This window comes from Microcaecilia unicolor, chromosome 5 (assembly GCF_901765095.1).
Source record: "Microcaecilia unicolor chromosome 5, aMicUni1.1, whole genome shotgun sequence".
Lineage (NCBI taxonomy): Eukaryota > Metazoa > Chordata > Amphibia > Gymnophiona > Siphonopidae > Microcaecilia > Microcaecilia unicolor.
In genome coordinates, this window is record NC_044035.1 from 205,142,762 (window position 1) to 205,169,224 (window position 26,463).

Genomic DNA, 26,463 nt, shown 5'->3' on the forward strand with positions numbered 1-26,463 from the left:
GTTACAAGGAGTTGCAGTGGTAATTGAATCCAGTTCCCGAGGATCAAAGTCCACTGCACTAACCACTAAGCTACTTCTCCACTCCAAATCGAACTTGAGCTTTAAAATTAATCAGGTGAAAGTAAAGGTGTACCTTTCTACTAGAAAATGACATGGTAATGAAAATAATCCCCATCCCTACCACATCCCCATGCATTCTTTCGTCGTCCCTACCCCAACCCCACTAAATTGAATATAGAAATAAGTCGCATATTGCTTGAAGAGAAAAAGAAATCAAGAAAAATGTAGATCACCATTTCCTATAGCCCGTTTAAAAATAGAAGTCCAACTGTTTCAGGCTTCACCTGTGTTCTTCGGATGTCTGTGGAAGTCCAGTGAGTGAAAATGTCCTTTCTCCAAGGACAAGCAGGCCTATCTGTTCTCACAAGCGGGTAATGCAGGCCGTGTTGCCTGTTTCGGGTCTTATGACAAGCATAAGAAGAACTTTGTGGAGTGCGAGACATGCTCCTCCGCGCATGTTCAAGTGCCTTCCTGCCTGTCCCATGAACACGGTCACCTCGGTTGCTTTTTACGACAGTGAGGAGAGGGTGTACTTTTTCACAGTCTCCACACTTGCTCGTTCCAAGAGCTTCTTTTGTGCCTCCGGCTTGGTGTTCGTCACCTTTTTGTTGGTCTTCCATTCGCAGAGCTTTGTTTTCTGTATTTTCTTAGTTTTCTGCCAAAAATTTGTTTCCTTAATTTTTTGTTGTCACATGGCTGTTTTTGGGCCTTGGCCAAGTTCACTGCCTATGTTTTCTCGGGTGCCTAGTTCCTTTTTCCAACACCATCACTTCTTTTAATTTAGCCGACGAAGTTTTCCCGTCCATGTCCACTAAACTTCCCAGTGGCTTCAAGCGCTGTAACCAGTGCAGTCCAGACGATCTCTGGAACAGACACCCATTCTTCGTGTCGCCAGTGTTTAGGGCCTGACCATAGCCCTGCAGACTGTAACTTTGTCTTTGTAAGAAGAAAAGGACGCAACTTTCCAGAGACTCAACGCAAGAAACATTTTGGAGCCAAGTCCTTTTCCTTGGTGTCAACATCGACATCAAGGTCGGAGGCGTCGGCATCAACGTCTAACATCACACCGGCGGCAGGAACATCGATCGGTAAGCATGGTTGCTTCTAGACCTGCACACACTGAGAGCAGTGGTGCATCGAGTGCACAGAGCCCCTGGGGCCGGCCAAGAAGCATCATCTACAAGTCGTTGGTGAGGCCCCACTTGGAGCATTGTGTTCAGTTTTGGAGGCCATATCTTGCTAAAGATGACTGGAAGAGGTCAAGGAAAAGCTACAAAAATGGCATGGGATTTGCGTTGCAAACCGTACGAGGAGAGACTTGCTGACCTGAACATGTATAGCTTGGAGGAAAGGAGAAACAGGGGTGACATGATACAGATGTTCAAATATTTGAACGGTATTAATCCACAAATGAACATTTTCCGGAGACGGGAAGGGGGTAGAACTAGAGGACGTGAATTGAGGTTGAAGGGGGGCAGACTCAGGACTAATGTCAGGAAGTATTTTTTCACGTAGAGGGTGGTGGATATGTGGGATACCCTCCCGCGGGAGGTGGTGGAGATGAAAACTTTAATGGAATTCAAACATGCGTGGGATAAACACAAAGTAATCCTGTTTAGAAGGAATGGTTCCACAGAATCTTAGCGGAGATTGGGTGGCGATACCAGTAATTGGGAAATAAAATGGGAGCTGGGCAGACTTCTACATTCTATGCCCCGATCGTGACTGAAGTGGGCTGGAGTGTAAATTTTAAGGGGCTTCAACGTTAGCTTCTGATCTTAGTACAAGAAGAGTGCTGGGCAGACTTCTACGGTCTGTGCCTTGAGAAAGGCAAGGACAAATCAAACGGGTATACATATAAAGTTTCACATACCATGTAAAATGAGTTTATCTTGTTGGGCAGACTGGATGGACTGTACAGGTTTTTATCTGTTGTCATTTACGATGTTACTGTGTTATCATTGAGTCCCTCTTGACGCATGGTGCTGGGGGTTCAAGGGATTCGGTACCCTAGCAGTGGCCCACCCACTTAGAGCTCATGCCCACCCAACAGTAGCACACATTTAGCGGTAGCTGGTGGGGATCTCAGGCTCTGCCAGCTGAAGACTTCCCTCTGATGGTAACGAAAACGCTACTCTCCATGATACCGGCACCTGTGCATGCTCAGTTTTCAGTGCATGCCTGCTGCAGACTGCCATGGTGGAAAGAAGCATTTTCCTGCCAATTGAGATATATTTTTGGTGTGTGTGAGGGGGGGGGGGGGGGGGGGGAGAACACTTGGTGCCCACCTACTTCTTGCCTAGGCCCACCCAAAATCTGTTGTCTGGCTATGCCCCTGTACCCTAGATGCGTCGATGCCAGGGGGACCGCTCTCTCTCCATCCAGGAGGTACCAATGCGCTCTTCTACCAGCAGCCACCAGCCGGCTTCAGTATTGATCCCAACAGTCCTGCAACCTGTCTCTCAACCGAAGCCCCAGCTTTTCTCGATGTCGGCCTTTGATGAGCGCATCTGGGCCTTACTTCCTGACCTAATTGGTGGCCTTATGCAATAAATATAGTTTCAGGTTAATCTGCATTATGTCCTGTCCCTTGCGTGGGGTTCCTGCATGAGTGTGTGTGTGTTACACAGAGAGTGTGACAGGGTTGCTGCTGCTTTTCTGGTAGGGGGTGGCAAGGTGCTTGGAGGTTGGTCAGCGCTGCAGGGTTGTGGTGGGGGTCATCTGTTTGTAAGAGTGGTGTTTTCATTGTATGTGCTTTTTTTTTTTGGAGGGGTGAGGTGAGTTGGAATGATGAGTGTGTGTGTGAGGAACTGAGGGGGGGAGAGGTCTGCATCACTGTGGTTGTGTGGTGTCAGTGATTGTGTGATACGGGAGGGGGGTTTGTGAGGAGGGGTGAACAGGGTTCCTGCATGAGTGTGTGTGTGTCACACAGAGAGTGTGACAGGGTTGCTGCAGCTGGTTGCTGCTTTTTTACTGGGAGTTTCTGGCAGGGGGTTTGGATGTTGGGCAGCGTTGCTGTCAGTCACACACCTCTGACAGGTCTCAGATCCGCCTCTCCTCCGTCATTATTTGCCACCTTCGCTCGATTCCCTAAATTTTGGACAGGTCTCAGATCTGTCCGTGTTGTTTTTCCGCCACTCAGACGTTGCGTTGTCGGTGTTTGAACTGTTTTCTTCTGTGTCGGGCTTTCAACTGTTTCCCTTTGTGTGGCGTGGCGCGCTGGCAACTGGTTTCCTCGGTCTCGCACAGCGCGCTTCCAACTGGCAGCTTTGAAATTTGTTTTGAAGGCTTTCGATGTGGGCACGCGATTGGCGCGAACTTGTCGTAACGTTCCGCCCTCGACGTCATCACGTTGTGACATGAGGGCGGGACAGGCAGAGATGGTGACAGGGTTACGAATGTAGTGAAACTGACGAACCCTTCACTCTAGTGAAGCCACGGAGTCAGCTTCAGAACGTTGGAGATGCGTTTTATTATAGTAGAGATTACATTTAGATCCCACGTTAAACATGAATTAGGTTGAAACCTGGGAGCATTAAAAAAAAAATTTTTTTCTTTCCTGTGCCTACATTAACAGAAAAAGATAGTATGTGGAAATTTGCTCCTTTTGTGTTGTGGGTTGCAATGGTATATTATAAAAATGCACTTGCTTTTTTTATTACTTGTATTTTACAAAGAGGTATTGAATAATAAGGGAAAAGCTTCCTTCATGCAGAAGTTCTGTCCTGCATCAGTCTAAATGTGCCAACATTGTCCAGTTCAGCACACTATTAGCCGCCAAGTTTATACAAAGTTAATTATGTTCAGTGGAAAATAAATCTGTTGCCTCAGGCTGCTTGCTATGTGAATATTCTATCACTGTTTCATTACTGTTACCAAGTTTTACATATTAAGGGCAGTTGCTTTATACTTTGCTTTAATTTGTTTATCCAGTCCTTACATGCACATTGTTTTGCTTTTTAAACCCAAAGGTGAATCCTAAATGTGGTTGAACAATTACGTATAAACTGTGTTGTTTCTGACTTTACTTGTTTTGGAGTGTTTTGGGTCTTTCTAATTTGTACATCTGCTGTTTTAGCAAAGTACAGAAGAAATGATTTATATTACTATTACCAGAATTTTTACTGATTGTAAAATCTGGATTTCTTGGGGGGTGGGGGGGGGTGGATGGTTTGGGTGTGGAGGTCATAGTGGCTGCTCACAGAAAGGGCTGGGCAGGCCGGGAGCTGGGATGGAGGAGATTACTTGTGACAGGGACGGGTGCAACTCTCTACAACATTGCCTCACTGCTATTTCTACACTGGTTACCCATTTATTATAGGGTCAAGTTTAAAATTCTTACATGAACCCACAAAGTGCTTTATACTGGATCTTCTGCCTACCTTTCTTCTTTGATAATCCCTTACACACCTTCTCGAACATTGAGCTCTCTAAACGATAGCAGGCTGGTTCTCCCCCATCCCTCTCAGTCAAGATGGGAATCAATAAGATCAAATGCATTTTATTTCTTGTCTCCAGCACTTTGAAACTCCCTACCGTAGCACCTCTGCCTTGAAACGTCCTACACCACTTTCCGCACCCTTCTAAAGACTTATCTTTTTCAGTAGGCTTTTTCAATATAACTATGGATGATCCTGCGATGAGAGATTCAGGAATTGCTAGAATGCTGGATGTAATTATTTGCTGGATGTAATTATTTGACTGTCTTCTTAACATCACTTATATATTTAATTTTGTTAAATCTTTCACGTCTTGTATGAATGATAGTAGCTAGTTTTTTCCTATCATAATTTGGCGTTCTTTTCTTTCCTACAAGCTGTACCCATTAATTTTAACTGTAAATCGCTTTGATTTGGTCACAACTAAGCAGCATAGCAAATTCAATAAGTGATAATAAAACCACAACCAAAACATCTGTAGACTCCGTACATAGACCTGATATGGCAGCCTCTGCCATCTGTTCATGCAGCTTACTATTTTCTTTATCCTTTCTCTGTTTAGCCAACATATCTGCATGAGTTTTCTTCAGAAATTGGTTTGTGCATTCATGACACCAGTTAAAGGTTTATTGGAAAGAATTCTCCATTATTTACCCTACAATGAGGAGGGACAGAATTCAAGCCCAAGAGCAACACAAGACCATGTCCTGCTCTGCTTGCATCATGTGACCTCCCACAATCCTTTGTTTTAACAGTGCTTTATTTTACTCAGCAGACGTACCAACTTGTAGTGCTCAACTTTTTTAGTGATGTGTTTGGAGAGTAGACCTACATCTGCCCATCTCCAGTCCTCTAGGACCACTAAAGAAACACAGTGGAATGGTCAGGATTTCAATTTCCTTAATCCTCTCAAATTTAACCTGTCTGGCCCAATTTGTTTTGTCGACGCTTAGTTTGGATATCTTCTCACAAATGTAGTTTTCTAAAAATCCCTTGATCTACTTCACTTCCATTTCTGACTGTCCTACTACTGGTCTTCTATCTGTAAACACAGAACAGAAATTTTGGTAAGTAATTTCACTTTGTCCTCATCAGCCTGTACTCCCCTGACCCTTGAGTCTCACATTGCCACTTTTGCACTGCTTCCGGTCACTAACATATCTAAAAATATAGTTTTAAGTTTGAATAGTTATCAAATATATGCTAATAAATACGTTTTATGACCCATTCTTAAGAATAAGAAGGGCCACTGCACCCTATCAGAGGCCTTTTCAGCATCCAGTGATAACAACATTAGTGGTGTTCCAGTGTTGTGTGCCTGTTGGACAAGGTGCACTGCCTGCCTAAATTGTCATAGGTTTGTCGCCCCGCTACAAATCCAGATTGATCTATATGGACCAGTCAAGGAAACACTCGTTGCACCCTACGGGCTAGTATTTTAGTAAATATTTTATAGTCTGTATTTAGTAATGATATAGGCTTATATAGAACGCACAGTATGTTGGATCTTTACCTGGCTTAGGGAGAACTATAATAGTTGCCAATCTCCAAGAGCTCGGCAGGACTCGCATAGTTTCTAAAAAATTTAAAGCATTATGTAATAATGGGGCAAGATGTTTCCCGAAGCATTTGTAATATTTGTAAACCCATCAGGACTGGGGGCCTTACCATTTTTTATGGATTTAATCGCCCATTCAATCTATTCTAGATCTATAGTTTGGGACAGCTCTTCACTGTCCGACCCAGTGAGTCTAGGTAACTGCTTAGGGATCAGGTAATCCTTTTGGCTCGGGTATATCTGGCGTATAAAGTTCTGTGTAATACTGAGTAAATGCCTCTTTAATATTCAAAGTGGTGGAAGATAGTTCCCCAGTCTGGTCTCGAATGACCTGAATTTGGGTTAAAGACACTTTCTTACATAGTTTGTGAGCCAACAAGCAGCTCGCTTTGTTTGCAAATTCAAAGTGTGTTTGTTGGACTTGTTGTAAGTGGGTCGCCACCTCCACCAGCTGCAATTTATGCAGTTCCAGTATTAATGTATGCAATTTTTCTCCCTCCAAATTTGGGTCTCCTATATGCTTTGCGTCCAATTCTACCCTAGCTATTTTCGCTCAAATATTGTGCTCTGCTTTTGTGTGCTGTGATTTCAGTTGGGCTTGGAGCACTATAATCTTACCCCTCATTTGCACAAAGTTAACGAACAAGTTCATACATCTAATAGAAGGTAGTAATATTTATTCCATATCATCATGCTGATCAATCCATAGACTGGTGGGTTGTGTCCATCTACCAGCAGGTGGAGATAGAGAGCAAACTTTTGCCTCCCTATATGTGGTCATGTGCTGCCGGAAACTCCTCAGTATGTTCTCTATCTCAGCAGGTGGTGGTCACACACAGCAGCAGCTCTGGCTAGGCCTCCAAGCCTAATTTTTAGGTTTTGTTGAGTGCCTGGGGTTGAGGGCTCTTCTTGAGCAAGTGCAAACCTGGTGGCGCCAGGTCCCTCCTTTTCTCCCCCCTCCCGCTGGCTCCGTTTAAAAAAAAAAAAAAAAAAAAGTTTGAACGTCCTTAAAGGCGTTTATTTCGACGTTTATTTAAACGTTTATTGCAGCTACTCACTGGGACACCAGGTCGTTACAGCTCGGAGCGGACAGCAGGTAATTTTTACCTTTTATAGCGGGCAGGGGGTTCCCCGATTGGTCTCCACGTGGCCCATGGCGTCGAAGGGCGAGGGCGCAAAGAGTCGCTCCCCGGATCGCGTGTGCGCTTCCAGAGGGGATGCGGGGGTCTTAAAGTCTGATTCGCCCTTGTTGGGTGACAGTTTCGTGACCGATGAGTGTCCCGGTCCTTCCTCCGGTGTGGCGGTTTTTCCCGCCATAAACGCCCATCCCCCGCGGCTCGCCTCCGCCATATTGGTCGGCCACACGGCTCGGACGGCTTCTTCTTGGGCCGCCCTTGAGATGGGAGACATTGATGCCATGAACGCCCTTAATTTGGGCGACGGCACAGAAGCGGCTAAAGTTAAGCGCCGTTCTTCCCACGCGGCTCCTTCGCGGAGTGTCGCGCCGGACGCCATCTTGGATGCGCAGCATGTCTCTCCCCCGCTCTTGCGAGCGCCGGTTGAGGGTGCGTCTAGGGCTGTAGCCCAGGCTGCGGAAGTGCACAGTATGCGGGGTTTCTCCCCCGAGTTTGTTTTGCTGCTGCATCAGGCCTTCCTTATGCAAAACGCTGCCCCTGCTCCCTCGTCTGGTAAAGAGGTTGAGGCCCCCGAAGGTAAACGCCTTCGGGTTGATTCCCAGGCCTTGGAGGACTTTGTCTCCTCCGATGTAGATGAGGGCAGCGTATCTGAGTTCTCCCAACGGTCCTTTATGGATTCCTTGGAGGAGACGGATCCCCGCTCGGATGGAGCGGATGGCCCCTCTGCAGCGCGGCTCTTTAACTCAGAGGATTTGCCCAACCTGTTAATGCAGGCCATGGGCATTTTGAAGATTTCCTCTCCGGAGGACGTCTTTCCCTCAGCCCCTGTTGGCTCTGCCATTATGCTGGGGACGAAGCGCCCGCATAGAACCTTCCACGTGCATGAGGCCATGCACACCTTAATTTTGGCTCAGTGGGATGTCCCGGAAGCGAGCCTTAAAGTGGTTAGGGCTATGTCCCGCCTCTATCCTTTGCCTGAAAGTGAACGTGAGGCCTATCTGTGGCCTACCGTGGTTTCTTTAATCACTGCGGTGACTAAGAAAACGGCGTTGCCGGTGGAAGGTGGCACGGCCCTATAGGACGCCCAAGACAGAAGATTGGAGGCGGCCTTAAGGTCGTCCTTTGAGGCGGCTGCTTTAAGTTTGCAGGCCTCAGTTTGCGGCTCCTATGTGGCCAGGGCGTTCCTGACTATGGTGCAGCGGGCTTCCCCCTCGGATCATTCCTTGAGGGCTGATTGGCCGGCCCTGGAATCGGGCTTAGCCTATTTGGCAGACTTGCTGTATGATGTCTTGAGGGCCTCAGCTAAAGGCATGGCTCAGACAATCTCTGCGCGGCGGTGGCTTTGGCTGAAGCATAGGTCTGCTGACCACGCCTCTAAATCCCGCCTGGCTAGATTGCCTTTTAAAGGCAAGCTGCTCTTTGGGGTCGAGCTGGACAAAATCGTGACCGATCTCGGCACGTCTAAGGGCAAGAGGTTACCAGAGGTCAGGGCTCGGGCTAGTGCTCGCCCTGGTACCTCCAGAGGACGGGTTCAGGAAGCCCGTCGGTACCGCCCGGGCAGGTCGGGCTCCTCTGCCCCCTCTTCCTTCAAGAGGAAATTCTCCCCCAAGCAGCATTCCTTTCGCAGAGACCGCCGTCCTGGAGGTGCTCCCTCCGGTCCTCCCCTAGGGTCTCGTACCCAATGACGGGGCCTTGGTCCACGCCCCAGTGCAGATTGGAGGACGGCTGTCCTCGTTTCTGGGCGAGTGGATCACAATAACTTCAGACGCTTGAGTGCTGGAAGTCATCAGAGACGGCTACAAGCTAGAGTTCTGCCGACCCTTAAGAGACGGGTTTGTACTCTCTCCCTGCAAGTCTCCGGTCAAAGCTGTGGCAGTGCAGCAGACCTTGGACAATCTGATCCGCCTGGGTGCGGCGTTCCGGTGCCAGAAAATCAGCTTGGCAAGGGACGTTACTCCATTTTCTTTGTGGTACCAAAGGAAGGAGGTTCTGTACGGCCTATCCTCGACCTCAAGGGGTCAATCAGGCTCTTTCGCATGGAGACCCTCCGCTCTGTTATAGCGGCAGTGCAGGCAGGAGAGTTCCTGGCATCCTTGGACATCAAGGAAGCGTACTTGCATATTCCCATCTGGCCTCCTCATCAACGCTTTCTGCGTTTTGCAGTACTGGGCCGACACTTCCAGTTCAGAGCCCTCCCGTTCGGGTTGGCTACTGCTCCGCGGACCTTCTCCAAAGTAATGGTGGTCATCGCGGCCTTCCTGAGGAAGGAAGGAGTACAAGTCCATCCTTATCTGGACGACTGGTTGATCCGAGCCCCTCTTATGCAGAGTGTGGCAAAGCTGTGAACCGGGTGGTTGCTCTTTTGAGCTCCCTGGGGTGGATCATCAACTGGGAGGAAAGCCAGCTGCACCCAACTCAGTCCCTGGAGTATCTGGGAGTTCGATTCGACACCCAAGTGGGCAGAGTGTTCCTGCCAGACAATCGGATTGTCAAGCTTCAGGCTCAGATGGACCAGTTCCTAGTAGCCTCTCCTCTTCGGGCTTGGGACTATGTGCAGCTGTTGGGCTCTATGACGGCCACGATGGAAGTAGTGCCCTGGGCCAGGGCTCATATGAGACCACTACAACACTCTCTGCTGCAGCGCTGGACTCCGATGTCGGAGGATTATGCTGTGCGCCTTCCCTTGGACCCAGCAGTGCGCAAGGCACTGAGCTGGTGGACGCAGACAGTCAAGTTGTCTGCAGGAATGCCTCTGGTGACCCTGGAGTGGATTGTCGTCACGACGGACGCCTCTTTGTCGGGCTGGGGAGCCCACTGCTTGGGAAGGACAGCGCAGGGGCTCTGGTCTCCTGCAGAGGTAAAGTGGTCTATCAACCTCCTGGAACTCAGAGCCATTCGGTTGGCGCTTTTGGAGTTCATCCCGGTACTGGCGTTGAAGCCTGTACGGGTCCTGTCGGACAATGCCACGGCTGTGGCCTATGTCAACTGCCAGGGAGGTACCAAGAGCGCCCCTCTAGCCAAGGAGGCCATGAATCTATGCCAGTGGGCGGAAGCGAACCTGGAACAGCTGTCAGCGGCCCACATTGCCGGAGTCATGAATGTCAAGGCGGACTTTCTCAGTCGCCATGCCTTGGAGCCCGGAGAGTGGCAGCTATCTGTTCAGGCGTTCTTGGACATCACGAAGCGCTGGGGCCAGCCGAGCCTAGATCTGATGGCGTCATCGGCCAATTGCCAAGTGCCGCGCTTTTTCAGCAGAGGACGGGACCCTCGATCCCTGGGAGTAGATGCTCTTCTCCAACAGTGGCCGACACAAGAGCTTCTCTATGTATTCCCGCCCTGGCCCATGTTGGGCAGGGTGCTAGACCGGGTGGCAAAGCATCCGGGCCGGATAATCCTGGTGCGTCCGGATTGGCCCAGACGTCCCTGGTATGCGGACTTGATCAGGCTCTCAGTGGACGAACCTCTGCGCCTGCCAGTGGAGCAGGGCCTGTTACATCAGGGTCCCGTGGTGATGGAGGATCCCTCCCCCTTTGGTCTTACGGCCTGGCTATTGAGCGGCAGAGTCTGAGGAAGAAGGGCTTCTCAGACAAGGTCCTCGCCACTCTGCTGAGAGCGAGGAAGCGCTCTACTTCTACTGCTTACGCCAGGGTTTGGCGTACCTTTGCAGCATGGTGTGAAGCAGGTTCACTTTCTCCATTTACTGCTCCAATTTCTTCAGTGCTGGCGTTCCTGCAAGAAGGTCTGGAGAAAGGCCTGTCGCTCAGTTCCCTCAAAGTCCAGGTAGCGGCCCTGGCTTGCTTCAGGGGCCGCCTGAAGGGTGCTTCCCTGGCGTTGCAGCCAGATGTGGTGCGTTTCCTAAAGGGAGTTAATCACCTGCGCCCTCCTCTGCACTCAGTGGTGCCTGCGTGGAATCTCAACCTGGTGCTAAGAGCCTTACAAAGCCGCCTTTTGAACCCTTGTCGAGGGCATCTCTGAAAGATCTGACGTTGAAAGCAGTCTTTTTGGTGGCTATCACTTCAGCCAGAAGAGTTTCCGAGCTCCAGGCACTCTCTTGTCGAGAGTTTTTTTCTGCAGTTCACTGAGGCAGAAGTGACTATTCGCACAGTGCCTTCCTTCCTGCCCAAGATTGTTTCTCGCTTCCATGTGAGTCAGCAGCTCTGTCTCCCTTCCTTTCGTAGGGAGGACTACCCAGAAGAGTATTCTGCTCTCAAATATCTGGATGTGAGACGGGTCATCATCAGATACTTGGAAGTGACCAATGATTTCCGGAAGTCGGATCATCTGTTTGTCCTGTTTGCAGGTCCTCGTAAGGGTCTGCAGGCTGCTAAGCCTACAGTGGCAAGATGGGTCAAGGAAGCCATTGCAGCGGCTTATGTGGCCGCGGGGAAGGTGCCGCCTATTCAGTTGAAGGCCCACTCCACTAGAGCTCAGGCAGCCTCGATGGCAGAGGCCGGGTCCGTCTCCTTGGAAGAGATTTGCAAGGCGGCAACTTGGGCGTCGGCCCATTCCTTCTCCAGACATTACCGCTTGACTGTGGCTGCTCTGGTGGAGGCCCGGTTTGGAGCTTCAGTGTTGAGTTCAGGGATTTCAATGTCCCGCCCTGGGTGAGTACTGCTTCGGTACATCCCACCAGTCTATGGATTGATCAGCATGATGATATGGAAGGTAAAATTATGTATCATACCTGATAATTTTCTTTCCATTAATCATAGCTGATCAATCCATAGCCCCTCCCAGATATCTGTACTGTTTATATTCTGGTTGAATTTTAGGTTCAAGTTTAGTCTTCAGTTACTTCAGGAGGACTTCGTGTTCAAGTTTTTTCACTTGGATTCTTCAAGAGTTGAGACGAGTTTGTGTTACAGTGAGCTGCTGCATTCCTCTCCCCTCCGTTTTACGGGGCTGGATTGAGACTTAAATTCTGCCGGCACTCCCTCCCGCTTCGTGCGGCTGTAGGGCAGCTTTGTACCCCTCCCGCTTCGGCGGTGGTAGGGTCAGTCAGCTCCTCCCGCGGTTGCAGGATAAGCCAGATCCCCCCGCATCGGCGGGGTAGTGTCCCTCCCCCGCTCCGCGGGGATGAGCTGGACGGATTCCCCTCCCCCACTTGTGTGGGGATGAGCTGGGTTAATTCCCCTCCCCCGTTTCGGCGGTGGTGAGCTGGGCAGAGTGTCCCTTTGTGGGTGTAATTCTCTAAGTGCTGAGTCCTGCGGATGGAGCTTTGATATCGACATACTGAGGAGTTTCTGGCAGCACATGACCACATATAGGGAGGCAAAAGGATTGCTCTCTATCTCCACCTGCTGGTAGATGGACACAACCCACCAGTCTATGGATTGATCAGCTATGATTAATGGAAAGAAAATTATCAGGTATGATACATAATTTTACCTTATTTCTGTGTTGTATCATCATGTTTGTATTCACGTGTAAAGTATAGGGTCACCTTTTATTGTTTTTACATTGATACATTTTACAGTTTGTATTCATATGTAAAATATAGGTTTACCTTTTTTTACATTGATACATTTTAGAGTTCATATTACATTTATTTGTACTGTCAAGATGTTGTCTATTTTATTCATTCATTTAAATATTCATATATGTATACATGTACTTTCAGTGTTTATAGACTCCTGAGGCAGGCCGTTTCGGGCCGAAACACGACTTGTATCGAGTCCTGGATGTTTTGAAGAAATCATCCTTATACTGGACATCATCTGTTATCCAATTGTTTGTCACCTTCGCTGTGTTTAGTTCATATTTGCATAAAACACTTATAAGAAGTGAAGAAGTTACTCCTGGGGGAATTCTGCACAAAACGTTAGAAAATTTTGAGCACAATATTCAAAATTCAATCCACTGCATTTATTTATTAATTTTATTAATATTAATTTTTCAGTTTTATCTTAGCTACTTTGACAAAATATGCCTATTATAAGCTTAAAATGTTAAATTTATATAGTAAACATTGTAAAACAGGCAGTAGGAAATATCCATTTATCAAATAAAAAGAAATATTTAAATGCCTAAGTAATTAAAAATTTGTTTAAAAATCTCAGATATTGAGCTATAGGACCATGTCCTGGTACAAGAGGCTGATGTGACTTTGAAGGAAGAGGGTGAAAACACACAACTGATATAAGACCGTAATGAGCCACTGGAGGGTGAATCCTATGACTCATATTCTGTCTCCATAGATTTGGCAGATGTCCTGCAAATCCAGCTGTCCCAAGCACCTTGTTCCTAATGCTAGGTTGTTGCTTGATATATAGTGAGTCCTCTACAGCCCACTACTCCTGCGTGTTTTCCAACTTCAGCATCCTCTTTGCCCTCTGACCTATTTGAGGTCTTAAGTTTTATTTTCTGTCTCTGGGGATTGTTGTTGGTATAGGCATAACGAGACAGAGTTGAACGCGACTATCTCTTAGGCAAAAACACCGAACACCTAAAGCTAAACGCTACACTCCGGGTCCTGTCGAGCCCAAACCACCCAAGCAACGCATTGGTCACCCCAAGGTAAGACAGACCAAAACGGAAATAACTATCACCCAACACAACAGCTGATAAGCAATCCTGCAGTAGGCAAGGGATACCTGAGTCTGCAGCACAAACATACCAGAGAAAAACAATCATAATCATCTGACAGAACAGCTGGCTAGAAAACTAACGGTAGGACCCAGGGATACCTGAACTGCAGATCAAACAGATCAGCTGAAGAGGCAGACAACTAAAGTTGCATAACACAGCCCAACCAAAAGGGGACCACACACTTCCTGAACACAAGGAGAAAACAACTGAGAACATGACCTCAATATAGCCAAAACAACAACTCATACAAAGGAAAAGCACCAACCTGCGAACAAACACTACAAAAGGCAAAGTAGGGTACAAACAAACCCAAATCAACAAATAAACGACAACTAATAAAAGTCCACATAATACCAAACGCAGAAGAACCATTCCAAACAATCCAAGTCGGCTCCGTCAATGCCAGATCTGTAGTAAACAAAACAGAATTACTAACAGACTGGATCACAGCGGAAGACCTCGATTTACTTTTCATCAATGAAACTTGGATTCACGATCAAAAGGACCCCATAATCATAGACCTGTGCCCTCCAGGATACAAAATTACACACTGGATCAGAAAGGAAAAGGTGGAGGCATCGCTCTAATCTATCCATCCTACTTTACTACTGAAACCACTGCCACGTCCATGACACCACAACTTGAAATTGCCTCAATCAGGATACATAACAAAACCCTTCACGACTATCTGAATTGCACCTTATTCTACAGACCCCCAGGTAACAAGAACGAAGCCCAGACAAACTTCATGGACTTCATTTCTAACACATGTGCAACTAACTCCAACGTACTAATATTAGGAGACATTAACCTCCACTTAGAAGATCCAAACTCAACCAGCGCACAGGAATGTAAGGAATTCCTCCATTTATGGGACCTTAAATGGCCTCAAATGCAAGCAACCCATGTCAAAGGACACACGACCTACTCTCACACAAACTCTCAACAGACTAGAACTTAGCCTTAACAGATCTTAAATGGACAGAAACACCTTGAACTGATCACTACAAATTTAACTTATCCCTACACTGGCGGAAGAAAGGATTGCACCAAACACAAGAATGTACATCCTACAGCACTAGAGGTCAAATAGACACCAAATCTTTCTGACAATTGATATACAACAATAAATAGTCAGCACAAACGAACTTCACAAATTACCTAATGGAATGGGAAAAAAGATGCATATGTGTACTAGATGATATAGCACCATTACGAACAAAAACCTCACAAAAGCACAACAGAACCCCGTGGTTCAACGATGAACTGAAAAAGCTAAAGACACAATCCAGAAAACTCAAACATGCATGGAGAAAAAACAAAAACGAACATACACTAACCACGTGGAAACAATCACAAAGAAAATACAAATACGCAACAAGACAGACCAAAAGAACATACTATAAAACTCAAATAGGGACACATTACAAAGACACGAACAAATTATACAAACTTTTGAACAAGCTCCTAGACACTAACTCGGGCACTATATCGGATACAGACATTCCATCTGTAGACGAACTTGCTAAGCACTTCAAAGAAAAAATTGTAGATCTACGCAGTACACTATCTCAGAATAACACTGACTTTGAAAGCTTCCTTAATGAGTTGGACCCAAACCCAGGAGAATACCCGGCTGAACGAACTTGGTTAAACTTCTACCTCACTGTTGATGCAGTTGCCCAGGCGGTCAGTAGGTTCTCCACCACCCACTTCAAACTTGATACCTGTCCCAACTATCTAATGAAATCAGCCCCAGACCGTTTCATAGTAGACCTCACATCCTATTTAAACTACATGCTTCAACAAGGTCTCTTCCTTAAGGAAAAAGGCAATATCTTACTCGCACCAATACCAAAAGACACCAAGAAAAAAAACAAACAACATCACTAACTACCATCCAGTAGCATCCATCCCGATGACAACCAGACTGATGGAAAGCATGGTCGCCAAACAACTTACAGAATATATAAACAAATTTTCCATACTCCACAAATCGCAGTCAGGTTTCTGATCCCTCCACAGTACAGAAACAGTACTAGTCGCTCTCCTTGCCAAATTCAAGCAGGAAATAGCAATAGGCAAAAACATCCTCCTCCTCCAATTCGGCATGTCTAGTGTATTCGATATGGTAGACCATAATATACTTATCAGATTACTAGATAAGTTCGGGATTGGAGGAAACATACTTAATTGGATCAAGAGTTTCTTAACCACAAGAACATATCAAGTAAAGTCAAACTCAAACATCTCATCACTGTGGAAAGCAGATTGCGGAGTACCACAAGGATCACCCCCATCACCCATCCTCTTCAACCTAATGATGACCCCACTAGCCAAGTCCTTATCCAACCAAGGCCTTAACCCTTTTCTATATGCAGGCGATGTCACAATATACATACCTTTTAAATCTAAACTGTCAGAAATCACCAACAAGATCAAGATCAGCTTGAACATCATGGACTCCTGTTCAATGGCATTCAAACTAAAACTCAATAAAGAAAAAACACACTGTCTCATTCTCTCATCCCAACGCAGCACTGCCCACCCCATAACTATTAATACCCCAGACTACTCCCTCTCCATCTCAGCCTGAAAATCCTCGGCTTTACCATTGACTGTAGCTTAACACTAGAGAGCCAAGCCACAACCACAACAAAGAAAATGTTTTACACAATGTGGAAACTTAAACATGTGAAACAATTCTTCCCGAGGGGAATATTTCACAACATTATACAATCAATGGTACTAAGCCACGTGGATTACTATAATGGAATATATTTGGGATGCAAAGAACAAATCTTAAAGAAACTGCAGACTGCTTAGAACACGGCAGCTAGACTTATTTTTGGAAAAACCTGATTTGATAGTGCTAAACCCCTTTGCGAAAAACTACACTGGCTACCAATCAAAGAACGAATTACTTTCAAAATCTGCTCACTTGTTCATAAAATAATCCATGGTCTAGCTCTGGAATGCATGTCTGACTTGATCGACCTACCAACGACAAACACATCAAAATTAGCAAGAACATACCTAAATCTGCACTTCCCAAGATGTAAAGGACGCAAATAAAAGTCAACATTTGAGTCCTGCTTTTCCTACATTAACACAAAACTGTGGAACGCTTTACCAAAACCCTTGAAAAACACGAATGGCCAGCTAAACTTCCGGATAGGCCTAAAAACTACCTGTTTAAAAAGGCATACCCCACCGATCCAACATAAATGCCCGATCTCTGCAACACAACTTAACTAATGCAAAGTTCAACTAGGACACAAATCTTCCGTTGCACGATCCCCCAATGTGGTTGCACCACATTAGCTTTATCTAACTATTTAACCACAACATCACTTTGTATTTGTCTACACCGGAGTCTGCAAGTGCCTCTCCGGAAATATGTAAGCCACATTGAGTCTACAAATGAGTGGGAAAATGTGGGATACAAAAGTAACAAATAAGTAAGCCTTTCAGGCATAAAGGCAGTGACTGGAATCTTGTAACTGGAATGTGACTCTTATCTGATCTCTACTGATCTGTTAGCTTGTCGCATTTATTTCTGTGACTGCATTAAACTTTTCTGCCTTATGCCCACAGATGCATAAGCACCTCTATCCTCTAACTTTGCCATGTCTGAATGCCGAGCACCTCTCTTTGGCATCTGTTGCAAAAGCTGGGGGATGACAGCCATGATCCTAAGTCAGGCTCACTTGCAGTCAGAATGGCAGAGATAGGCGAGAGAGAGAGCTGAATTATGGCTGCCATTGCTTCTGAAATCACTATGCAGCCAAGCAAGGTTGCCTAAACAGGTGCTGGTTGCCTGTTCCAAGAGAACTAAGATGGTGAGCTACCTGTGGTCACTTATTTATATCATCCTCCTGTATACAGGCTTGAACCTTTTGCAAGGTGGTCCAGTTTCTGGGACTGAGAAGGAAAAGGATGATGTAGGTAGTGTTGGCACGTGTTTAATGTCCTATGCACTGTGGCTTTCGGCGTCTTCCTTTCTTTAGAACATTCAGTTCACACACAAGTATGCATATATGAATAACTTCTGAAATGATTACTTCAAGGTTCTTATGTATGCATTATGGTTTGATTCAATCTCTAGAAAATGAAATTCAAAACCTTGGAAGAAAGTTGAAAAACTCATTGTATATTTGCAGTAAAATTGTTTTTTTTTCTCTGTGTAGCATTTATATGTCAAGCTGTCAATACCCCCACTATGAGCTGTAGAAAGTATACGAATTGTTACTGCTTTAATTTGTGATTATTTAACTTCTTTGTCCTGAACAGACTTTTGCCATGGCGGAGGAATATCATAGAGAATCCATGCTGGTTGAATGGGAACAAGTGAAACAAAGAATTCTCCATACATTACTTGCTTCTGGGGAGGATTCTCTTGACTTTACTCAAACTGAGGTACATTTTGAAGTACACATTATTCTGTGTGATTAAATAACATGTGGGTGTTTTGTTAAAACTTGCTGTTACAGATTTGTATACTGAAAAGTACGCCACTCTTTTTAATTGCATAGTTTTGAACTTTCTAATAATACAGAGCTATGTGAAAACATTTTATCTATGACCAGAAGTGAGCATCCAAAAAGACAAACACATTTCTGACTCCAAATATGGGAAGCATCTAATGTCTGTGGATCAACACTTCTGTTTAAGTCAGTGGTGGTGCTCAAACCAAATGACTACTCCCCCACAACCATTCAGGTATACAAATTTATCTCTTGCATATTCATTGTGGATATCTTGAAAACTTGACGGACTGGGTGTAGATCCCTTGCTCTATATACTATTTACAGCTTATGGAACTGCCTTCCTTCGTATTTAAGAAATTAAAAATGGCTTTGAAGACAGGTGTTTGGAGAAATGTTCTGAAATTTGATCTACTAGCAGTTTATGTACATTAGTGTTTGGTTAAATTTTTCTATTTTAACTGCTTGTCTGATTGGTGTCAAAGAATGGAGTTCTTTTCCTTTTAATATTAGTCTGTTTCTCCGAGGACAAGCAGGCTGCTTGTTCTCACGACTGGGTTGACGTCCACGGCAGCCCCCACCAATCGGAACAAAACTTTGCGGGCGGTCCCGCACGCAGGGCACTCCCACCGCGCATGCGCGGCCGTCTTCCTGCCCGTGCGCGACCGTTCCCACTCAGTTTTTTTCTTTTCCGCGCTGGAGAGAGCCGCGTTCGTCTCTCTCTCTGTCAGCCCCAGAAACCGGATCGCGCTTTCGCCGCAAATTTTCTGTTTTTTCCTTGTTCTCCGTTTTTTTCTATTTAGTTTCTAAAAAAAAAACAAAAAAAACGCTGAACTTTGTTTTTCCCTCGTCTCTAGCGGGGGCGTCGCGTTGCGGCCTTGTGGCCGCGCGGTCGATTTATTTTCGAGGTGTGAATTTTACCGCCACCATCGACGACTTTGACTTCACCGACGCGATTTTTCCGTCGATGTCCTCGAAGGTCCCGAGTGGATGTAAAAAGTGTGGTCGGTGCGGCCGGCATATCTCGCAGACCGACACTCACGCTTGGTGCCTCCAGTGCCTCGGGCTGGAGCACGATACCAAGACGTGTACCTTGTGTCTTGGTCTCCGGAAACGGACACAGGTAGCGAGGCAAGTTCTTCGGGACCGTCTTTTTTGAACTTGCGCCGGCCCCTCGACGTCGACTTCGACGGCATCGGTATTGACGGCCGGTTCTTTGGTACCGGTATCGATGTCCACGAAATCGGCACCGACGGCATCGACCCCAGGAGCACAGGTCCCGTCGGCCCACCGGCTCACCGGAGACGGCAGGGGTGAGAGGCCGCGTGGGCAATCGGCCCCGGTCACTCCCTCTACCCAGGGCCCTCGGGACTGAACCCTGTCGGACCCGATCCCTCGAGGCCGAGGGGGATCTACTTCTTCCTCGTCGGTTCCACCGAGCTCCGATGACGGGCACCGCAAGAGGGCGAAGAAGCACCGTCATCGGTCACCCACGACGCATCCAGCTCCTGGCGCCAGGGATGAATCGACGCCGAGGAAGCGGCAGCGTCGAGAGGAGAGGTCCCCCTCTGTAGTAGAGGTACCGCCATGGCAGGGTGCCAGCACTTCGGTGCAGTCTCCTGGACCCGAACAGCTTCCGGCACCGACACATCTACCGGCCCCCTCGTCTTTCCCGACAGCGGGCCTGGACGAGTGCCTCCGAACCATCCTTCCGGGGATCCTGGATGGGCTGATGCGCCAGACTGTGCCGGTGCCGGGGGTGCTTGCGCCCTCGGCACCGTTGATGGAGGTGCCGGCGTGCTCTAGCCCGGTGCCGAGGCCTTCGACGCCGACGCCGCTTGCAGTGCCGGTCTTGACCGCCACGCAGGTGGAGTCCCCGTCGACATCGATGGAGGGAGCTTCATCCCCGCCGGCGCGGGAGTCCGCTGCTCGACGACGCCACCGAGGTCTCGGTGCCTCGAGCCGGGCCCGGTTGAGGACTGAGCTGCAGGAGCTCATGTCCGACACCGAGGAAGAGGCCTCGTGGGGGGGGAGGAGGAGGACCCCAGATATTTCTCCTCAGAGGAGTCTGTGGGCCTTCCCTCCGACCCCACTCCTTCACCAGAGAGAAAGCTCTCGCCACCTGAGAGTCTCTCCTTTGCCTTCTTCGTTAGGGATATGTCTATTTGCATTCCCTTTCCCGTGGTCTCTGTGGATGAGCCGAGGGCTGAGATGCTCGAGGTCCTCGACTATCCATCACCACCTAGAGAGTCCTCCACGGTGCCGTTGCATAATGTCCTCAAGGAGACACTGCTTCGGAACTGGTTGAGACCATTATCTAATCCCACCATCCCCAAGAAAGCAGAGTCCCAATACAGAATCCACTCAGACCCAGAGTTAATGCGGCCCCAACTGCCTCATGACTCAGCGGTCGTGGACTGCTCTCAAGAGAGCACGGAGTTCGAGAGATACCGCTTCGGCGCCCCCGGGGCGGGAGTCTCGCACTCTGGACTTGTTTGGGAGGAAGGCCTCACCAGGCACAGGGACAGTCCCAGCGCGCTCGTTCCCGTCAACAGCGTGCGCCTAAGCAGCCCCCTGCGCCTCCACAGCAAAAGCCGGGGACGGGCTTTTGACTGGATCCATGGGAACATAGCCGCCATCAAAGTGTCCGTGCCGGACGATCTGCCAGTCGGAGGGAGGTTAAAACTTTTTCATCAAAGGTGGCCTCTTATAACCTCCGACCAGTGGGTTCTCCAAATAGTGCGGTGCGGATACGCCCTGAATTTGGCCTCCCCTCCACCAAATTGTCCTCCGGGAGCTCAATCCTTCAGCTCACAGCACAAGCGAGTACTTGCAGAGGAACTCTCTGCCCTTCTCAGCGCCAATGCGGTCGAGCCCGTGCCACCCGGGCAGGAAGGGCAGGGATTCTATTCCAGGTACTTCCTTGTGGAAAAGAAAACAGGGGGGCTGCGCCCCATCCTAGACCTGAGAGGCCTGAACAAATTCCTGGTCAAAGAAAAGATCAGGATGCTTTCCTTGGGCACCCTTCTGCCAATGATTCAGAAAAACGATTGGCTATGTTCCCTGGATTTAAAGGACGCATACACTCACATCCCGATACTGCCAGCTCACAGACAGTATCTCAGATTCCGTCTGGGGACACGGCATTTTCAGTATTGTGTGCTGCCCTTTGTGCTCGCCTCTGCCCCACGGGTGTTCACCAAGTGCCTCGTGGTGGTTGCGGCGTATCTACGCAAGCTGGGAGTGCACGTGTTTCCATATCTCGACGATTGGCTGGTCAAGAACACCTCGGAGGCAGGAGCTCTCTGGTCCATGCAGTGCACTATTCACCTCCTGGAGCTGCTGGGGTTTGTGATAAATTACCCAAAGTCCCATCTCCAGCCAGTCCAATCTCTGGAATTCATAGGAGCTCTGCTGAATTGTCAGACCGCTCAGGCCTTCCTTCCGGAAGCGAGGGCCAACAACCTCCTGTCCCTGGCTTCCCAGACCAGAGCGTCTCAGCAGATCACAGCTCGGCAGATGTTGAGACTCCTAGGTCATATGGCCTCCACAGTTCATGTGACTCCCATGGCTCGTCTTCACATGAGATCTGCTCAATGGACCCTAGCTTCCCAGTGGTGCCAAGCCACCGGGAATCTAAAGGATGTCATCCGCCTCTCCACCAGTTGCCGCACTTCACTGCTCTGGTGGACCATTCGGACCAATTTGACCTTGGGACGCCCATTCCAAATTCCACAGCCCACGAAAGTGCTGACGACGGATGCGTCTCTCCTGGGGTGGGGAGCCCATGTCGATGGGCTTCACACCCAAGGACTATGGTCCCTCCAGGAAAAGGATCTTCAGATCAACCTCCTGGAGCTCCGAGCGGTCTGGAACGCACTGAAGGCTTTCAGAGATCGGTTGTCCTGCCAAATTATCCAAATTCGGACAGACAATCAGGTTGCAATGTATTACATCAACAAGCAGGGAGGCACCGGATCTCGCCCCCTGTGTCAGGAAGCCGTCGGGATGTGGCGTTGGGCTTGCCAGTTCGGCATGCTTCTCCAAGCCACATACCTGGCAGGCGTAAACAACAGTCTGGCCGACAGACTGAGCAGAGTCATGCAACCGCACGAGTGGTCTCTCCATGCCAGAGTGGTACGCAAGATCTTCCGAGCGTGGGGCACCCCCTCGGTGGACCTTTTCGCCTCTCAGACCAACCACAAGCTGCCTCTGTTCTGTTCCAGACTTCAGGCACACGGCAGGCTAGCGTTGGACGCCTTTCTCCTCCATTGGGGGACCGGCCTCCTGTATGCTTATCCTCCCATACCTTTGGTGGGGAAGACCTTACTGAAGCTCAAACAAGACCGCGGCACCATGATTCTGATAGCGCCCTTTTGGCCCCGTCAGATCTGGTTCCCTCTTCTTCTGGAGTTGTCCTCAGAAGAACCGTGGAGATTGGAGTGTTTTCCGACTCTCATTTCGCAGAACGACGGAGCGTTGCTGCACCCCAACCTTCAATCCCTGGCTCTCACGGCCTGGATGTTGAGGGCGTAGACTTCGCTGCGTTGGGTCTGTCTGAGGGTGTCTCCCGGGTCTTGCTGGCCTCTAGGAAGGATTCCACTAAAAAGAGTTACTTTTTCAAGTGGAGGAGGTTTGTCGTTTGGTGTGAGAGCAAGGCCCTAGAACCTCGTTCTTGCCCTGCACAGAACCTGCTTGAATACCTTCTGCACTTATCAGAGTCTGGCCTCAAGACCAACTCAGTAAGGAATCACCTTAGTGCGATTAGTGCTTACCATTATCGTGTGGAAGGTAAAGCCATCTCTGGAGAGCCTTTAGTCGTTCGATTCATGAGAGGCTTGCTTTTGTCAAAGCCCCCTATCAAGCCTCCTACTGTGTCATGGGATCTCAACATCGTCCTCACCCAGCTGATGAAACCTCCTTTTGAGCCACTGAATACCTGCCATCTGAGGTACTTGACCTGGAAGGTCATTTTCTTGGTGGCAGTTACTTCAGCTCGTAGGGTCAGTGAGCTTCAAGCCCTGGTAGCTCATGCTCCATATACCAAATTTCATCACAACAGAGTAGTGTTCCGCACCCACCCAAAGTTCCTGCCGAAGGTGGTGTCGGAGTTCCATCTTAACCAGTCAATTGTCTTGCCAACATTCTTCCCCAGGCCGCATACCCGCCCTGCTGAACGTCAGTTGCACACATTGGACTGCAAGAGAGCATTGGCCTTCTACTTGGAGCGGACACAGCCCCACAGACAGTCCGCCCAATTGTTTGTTTCTTTCGACCCTAACAGGCTAGGGGTCGCTGTCGGGAAACGCACCATCTCCAATTGGCTAGCAGATTGCATTTCCTTCACTTACGCCCAGGCTGGGCTGACTCTTGAGGGTCATGTCACGGCTCATAGTGTCAGAGCCATGGCAGCGTCGGTGGCCCACTTGAAGTCAGCCACTATTGAAGAGATCTGCAAGGCTGCGACGTGGTCATCTGTCCACACATTCACATCTCATTACTGCCTCCAGCAGGATACCCGACGTGACAGTCGGTTCAGGCAGTCGGTGCTGCAGAATCTGTTTGGGGTGTAAATCCAACTCCACCCTCCAGGACCCGAATTTATTCTGGTCAGGCTGCACTCTCAGTTAGTTGTTCTTCGTAGGTCAATTTCTGTTGTACCCTCGCCGTTGCGAGGTTCAATTGACCTGGGTTCTTGTTTTGAGTGAGCCTGAGAGCTAGGGATACCCCAGTCGTGAGAACAAGCAGCCTGCTTGTCCTCGGAGAAAGTGAATGATACATACCTGTAGCAGGTGTTCTCCGAGGACAGCAGGCTGATTGTTCTCACCTACCCTCCCTCCTCCCCTTTGGAGTTGTGTGTTTCATCTTTTGCTAGTCATTCAACTGGCGGGAGCGGTCGCGCACGGGCGGGAAGACGGCCGCGCATGCGCGGTGGGCGTGCCCTGCGTGCCGACCGTCCCGCGAAGCTTCTTTCCGGTTGGTGGGGGCTGCCGCGGACGTCACCCCAGTCGTGAGAACAATCAGCCTGCTGTCCTCGGAGAACACCTGCTACAGGTATGTATCATTCACTGTACTTGCAGAGGGACTCTCCGCCCTTCTAAAGGCCAATGTGGTCGAACCCGTTTGACCAGGGGGAGAAGGGCTGGGATTCTATTCCAGGTACTTCCTTGTGCAAAAGAAAATGGGGGGGGGGGGGGGGGGGATGCATCCCATCCTAGACCTAAGGGCCCTGAACAAATTCCTAGTCCAAGAAAAGTTCAGGATGGTTTCCCTAGGCATCCTTCTTCCTATGATTCAGAAAAACGATTGGCTATGCTATCTAGACTTATAGGATGGTTACACTCACATCTTTTTTTTTTTTTTTTTAAATTTATGAGTTATTAAATTTACATTTATGCAATAATACATAGATACACACTTCACACATTAAAGTATTAACTAGATATCTCAAAAAGGCAAAAACATCCTCTTATTTAGTCCACAAATATTGACCCAAGATCTAGGAAATTACAAAAAGGTAAAGGAAAAAAAATATATATAGAGTAGATAGAACCTTCAGTATCACAGCCAGGATAAGCGCTATCAATCAAGGAATTCACAGCAGTTATTCTTTAGTTGAAATAAACTCAATTAACTTTCCTGGGTCAAAAAAGATGTAATTAACAGCATTCAAAGAAATATAACATTTGCAAGGAAACTTTAATATAAAGGATCCTCCTAATCGGAGAACCCTCTCTTTTAACGTCAAAAACTGCTTTCTTCTTCTTTGAGTCTCTCTACAAAAATCTGGAAATATCTGTATTTTTGATCCAAGAAAAGGAGAGTTCATGTGTCTGAAATAAAGTTTAAATATATTGTCCCGATCCAGTTGTAAAGCGAATGTAACCAGCAGTGTAGTTCTTTCAGTCACTACCCCCAGAGATTGCTCTAAAAATTCTGTCAAATTAACATCAGACTGGGGCTTTATAGGCAACTTACTCAGACCAGCTCCGGAAATATATTGAGTCCTGGTAATAGGCGGTAGTCCCTCAAGGGGAATACCTAATACCTCTGAAAAATATTTTTAAGCATATCTAAAGCCGGAGTGAGGGGGGCTTTAGGAAAATTAAGAAATCGTAGATTATTGCCTCTTATCTGATTTTCAAGATATTCTATTTTTCTCCGCTGGAAATTGCTATTTTTTATCAACATTAAAGTTGAAGAGTTCACTGCTACTGAATCTTTATCAAAAGTCTCCATTTTGGTCTTCTGTTCTACAATTTCAGATTTTACTACTATTTGAGCTTGCTTTAGTTCAGTCACCTCTCCCCTCAGTATACCTGAAATTTGCTGCAGGTTGGTATTCAAGCCTTGAATTGCTTCCCATAGTAAGTCAAGTGTAACAGTCGGTGGTTTAGTCAACCCTCCAAGGTTCCACGGGGATTCGCCGGGCTTCCCTTCAGACAGCAAACCTGTCTGGGCTGTTGTTCTCATCGGCGTCGAAGAAGCAACGGGGTCTCCAGCCGCGCCTGCAGGGGACCGACTTCCGGATTCTGCTAAGCGTTCCCTTGTTGTCTTCGCCTCAACCCCCGGTCTTGGGGGGACTGTTATCTGGGGAGGGCTCAACGAAATTCCCTCTGCGCTCCGGTCTCCAAGATCTCCCGGACCACCCAAAGTGTTACCTCCGGTTCCAAGCACTCGAAGGCCTGATTCCTGTAACATCGTCTGACGCAGCGGAGGGGGATCGACCTTGCCTGTGGAGACAGGCAAGCTAGACTTCCCTTTCCTCTTACCCATTTCGGGTTTGAGGAAACTCAGTTGCGCAAATTTCGAGCAGGGTTCAGGAGCTCCCGCGGGTGCTTCTACTCACGCCGCCATCTTGGATCTACCGGTTACACTCACATCTTGATACTTCCAGCTCATAGGAGGTATCTTCGATTTCGACTGGGAACACAACACTTTTAATACCGTGTACTGGCTTTCGGTCTAGTATCTGCACCCAGGGTGTTTACAAAGTGCCTTGCGGTAGTCACAGCGTCTCTACGCAGACTGGGAGTGCATCCGCTCCCTTATCTCGATGATTGTTGGTAAAGAGCACCTCGGAGGCAGGTGCTCGAGAGTCCATGTGAATGACTATTCAGGTGCTGGAGCTACTGGGGTTCGTAGTATATTACTCCAAGTCCCACCTCACCCCAGTCCAAAAATTGGAATTTATT

General features: G+C 48.0%; 1 protein-coding gene across 4 annotated transcripts in view; it reads left to right on the forward strand.

Annotated features, from left to right (window-relative positions):
• The window catches only part of NUP93 (nucleoporin 93), a 1,074,191-nt gene that overhangs the window by 263,832 nt on the left and 783,896 nt on the right, over nucleotides 1-26,463 (forward strand). For all 4 annotated transcript variants that reach the window (XM_030203719.1, XM_030203720.1, XM_030203721.1 and 1 more), the window contains one exon: nucleotides 18,075-18,200. In XM_030203719.1, the coding sequence (XP_030059579.1) occupies nucleotides 18,075-18,200 (126 nt within the window). The remainder of the gene's footprint in view (nucleotides 1-18,074; nucleotides 18,201-26,463) is intronic.